Genomic DNA, 2,968 nt, shown 5'->3' on the forward strand with positions numbered 1-2,968 from the left:
TCCGAATGATATTTGGACGGACTAACACCGCCAACGAGAAAACTGCTTTAGCCTAGCTTACGTGATAATGAGTATTAAAGTATTCATTACATGATTAAGTTCATCCGTTTCCATTAGTTTAAGCTTTTTGGATAGGTGAAATTTTAACATGATATCAGAGCAGAGATCCTAAATTCGAACTATATCTCATTCATTTACCTCAAATTTCAATTAAATATTCCACATATTGAGTCTCACCTATTAAAATGAAGTTCAAGCCCACATGTAAGAAAAAGTGGTAATGTATTAATTAAATTATTAAATTAATAACCTCTTCCTATTAATTTAAATTTTTGGGATGAGTAGTAGTTTAGCAGTTACAAGATTATGTCTTAAGAGTTGCAAAAGTTTTGTAAGTAAAACATTTTGTAACATAAGTCTTCTGCAGTTGATGCCTTTGGAGTTGGCTGGCTCCCGGAATGGTTTTTTATACATTTTTAAGAGTTCTTCAACACTTCGTTACCAAAATTTCTATATTAATTTATTTTATATATACTTGCTTTAATTTTTTATATTGATATCCATTGTGTTTAACTTTAAATTAAAGTTGAGAAGTTTGTTAATCATTATTTTGTTTAGTAAACTAACAACTTGGGGTCTAAAATTGGGAATTTTGATCGTATCCTAAGGCTCACAACTTCTCATTTTCTTTTTCTTTTTTTCTTTGTGGGTGGCGCTCGTATTATAAACAAATAAACATGCAAGAAACTATGGAACAAGGTCAGAATCCAAATAAAGATCTGAAATTAGACTCCAAAAGCATCTTTGTTCACTTCCTTGCTTAATTAACACAAAACACACGTGCATGCAGCAAATCCTTAATTTAAAAACAAATGGTGTACAATGTTGCCAAACATCAGAAAATATCAATCATGGAAAAGGATAAGATTTTTCGGAGAAAGAAAGATGGGGGGGCTCGACATCCTCTCATGTCGATTCGGTCGTTCCAAACATCAGTCAGCTGCCAACCTGCAATCCATTACACCACGACATACAATGAGACAATATTTCCCGACAGATATTCCAATAAATAAAATATTCAAGCCATCTATCTCCATATAGAAATAAATAAATAAATATATAGAGTAGAAGAATTTTCTCAGAAAAAAAAAAAAATATATATATATATATATATATATATGTAGAAGAATTTAAATTAGTATTCTAAATAAGAGTCATCTCACTATATACAAATGCACTATATTGTTTTTTTTTTTTTTTTTAATGAAACAATGAATGATCTTCTTTCTTTTTTTTTTTCTTTTTCAGCTCTCACAGCAAGAAAAGCTTCACCATTGTCCCGAGCAAAATGTAACGAGTTAATTAGTGAGAACTGAGAAAGTACTGATACTCTTTTCTGACAAGCACAGGTAAATTAAAATCATTTTCAAACGCTAATTAGTATAAATATTATAAAGTAGTGTTATTTAGTAAACTTATGTACAATTGTCATATACTGAATAACAAATCAACCATTAAATCAAAAATTAAAAAAAAAAATACTAATCAAGAGTTAATTTTTAGTGTCATCATGTCATCCTGAATCTACTCATAAATATAAGATGGAGAAGAAATAAAGCTTTTGTAATCAATTCCTCCTAAATAGTGATGATGCTCTTAAGCATGCAGAAAGCAAAGGGTTAGGGTTTGTAGATAAAGTGCAGCACTTAACTCATTTCTACAGAGAGCAGGTGTAACCAGGAGGGGGCGTCTTTCCACAAGTTACAAGGAGCTGAAGAGCAAGTGGAACAAAGATGTTAAGGTTGAGAAGCTTGAGCTTGAGAGTGGTGCACAAGCAAACCGCTGCTTCGAGCTCAACAAGTCCTTTCAAAACAGGGCAGCACTCATTAACCACCGGATCCCCAAGGCCAATGTGCACCAACCCACCAAGAAGATCCACACAAGCACCGAGTTTCAACGTGTCAATGGGGCATGTTTCCGTGGCTGGTGGTGGCGGCGGGCATGGCGTTCCACTTGGTGGTGGTTTAGTCACCGGAGGAACGGTTACAGGTGGTGTCACAACTGGAGGAAGTGTAATTGGAGGGAGGGTCACCGGTGGATTTAAAATGGGAGGTAGAGTCACCGGTGGTTTGACTATTGGGGGGAGGGTCACAGGTGGGTTTACTATGGGAGGGAGGGTCACCGGTGGGTTTACTATTGGGGGGAGGGTCACCGGTGGTTTTACTATGGGAGGGAGGGTCACAGGTGGGTTTACTATGGGAGGGAGGGTCACAGGTGGATTTACTATTGGGGGAAGGGTCACTGGTGGCTTTACTATGGGAGGGAGGATCACCGGTGGCTTTACTATTGGGGGACGAGTCACTGGTGGTTTAACCACCGGTGGCTTTACTATTGGGGGGCGGGTCACTGGTGGTTTAATCACCGGTGGCTTTACTATTGGGGGCCTGACAATGGGTGGACGAGTGATGGGGTGTTTTGGGGGCTTTCCCTTGGGGGGTGACTTGTGCTTTGGTGGCGGCTTGCCGCAGTATCCACAGCCAAGAATGGGGGTGGCTGAGGAGATGAAGAGCATGGAAATGAGGAAGAAAGCATAGATCTTCGAGGGATCCATTCTCTTGGGTGTCTCCCTTTGGAACAAAGAGAGAGAGAGAAAGAGAGGACTAATATAGAGTGGTGAAGCTCTTTGTACAGGAAAGAGGGTGTTATATAGGAATAGTAAGGAGTAGAAGAAAACAAGAAGGTTAATTAAGGGCAGATCACGTGAACATGGGGCTCGCTAACTAGGCCTCAAAAGGCAGCTGCCAAACTTTGCTAGTTGGCAACTAGCATACAAACGCATGAATCCAATATGGAATTATGTTTTTTTTGCTATATATCAATCTTTTCCTACGTTACTATCGTCTTTGTTGCCGTTTAAATTACGGAAGGAGCTTAGAAAAAAAATAATAATAATTACGCAAGGGATTTA

At 38.1% G+C, this 2,968-nt stretch overlaps 1 protein-coding gene across 1 annotated transcript; it reads right to left on the reverse strand.

Moving 5' to 3' along the window:
• Positions 1-785: 785 nt before the first annotated feature.
• On the reverse strand, positions 786-2,695 carry LOC133857197 (repetitive proline-rich cell wall protein 1). The gene is made up of 2 exons (XM_062292366.1): positions 1,712-2,695; positions 786-1,008 (listed from the first exon to the last, which is right to left on the reverse strand). Exon 1 carries the CDS (start codon positions 2,609-2,611, stop codon positions 1,718-1,720), a length of 894 nt encoding a protein of 297 aa, XP_062148350.1. The 5' UTR covers positions 2,612-2,695; the 3' UTR covers positions 786-1,008; positions 1,712-1,717.
• Positions 2,696-2,968: the final 273 nt, after the last annotated feature.

The sequence above is a fragment of the Alnus glutinosa genome, chromosome 14, assembly GCF_958979055.1.
Source record: "Alnus glutinosa chromosome 14, dhAlnGlut1.1, whole genome shotgun sequence".
NCBI classification, from domain to species: Eukaryota; Viridiplantae; Streptophyta; class Magnoliopsida; order Fagales; family Betulaceae; genus Alnus; species Alnus glutinosa.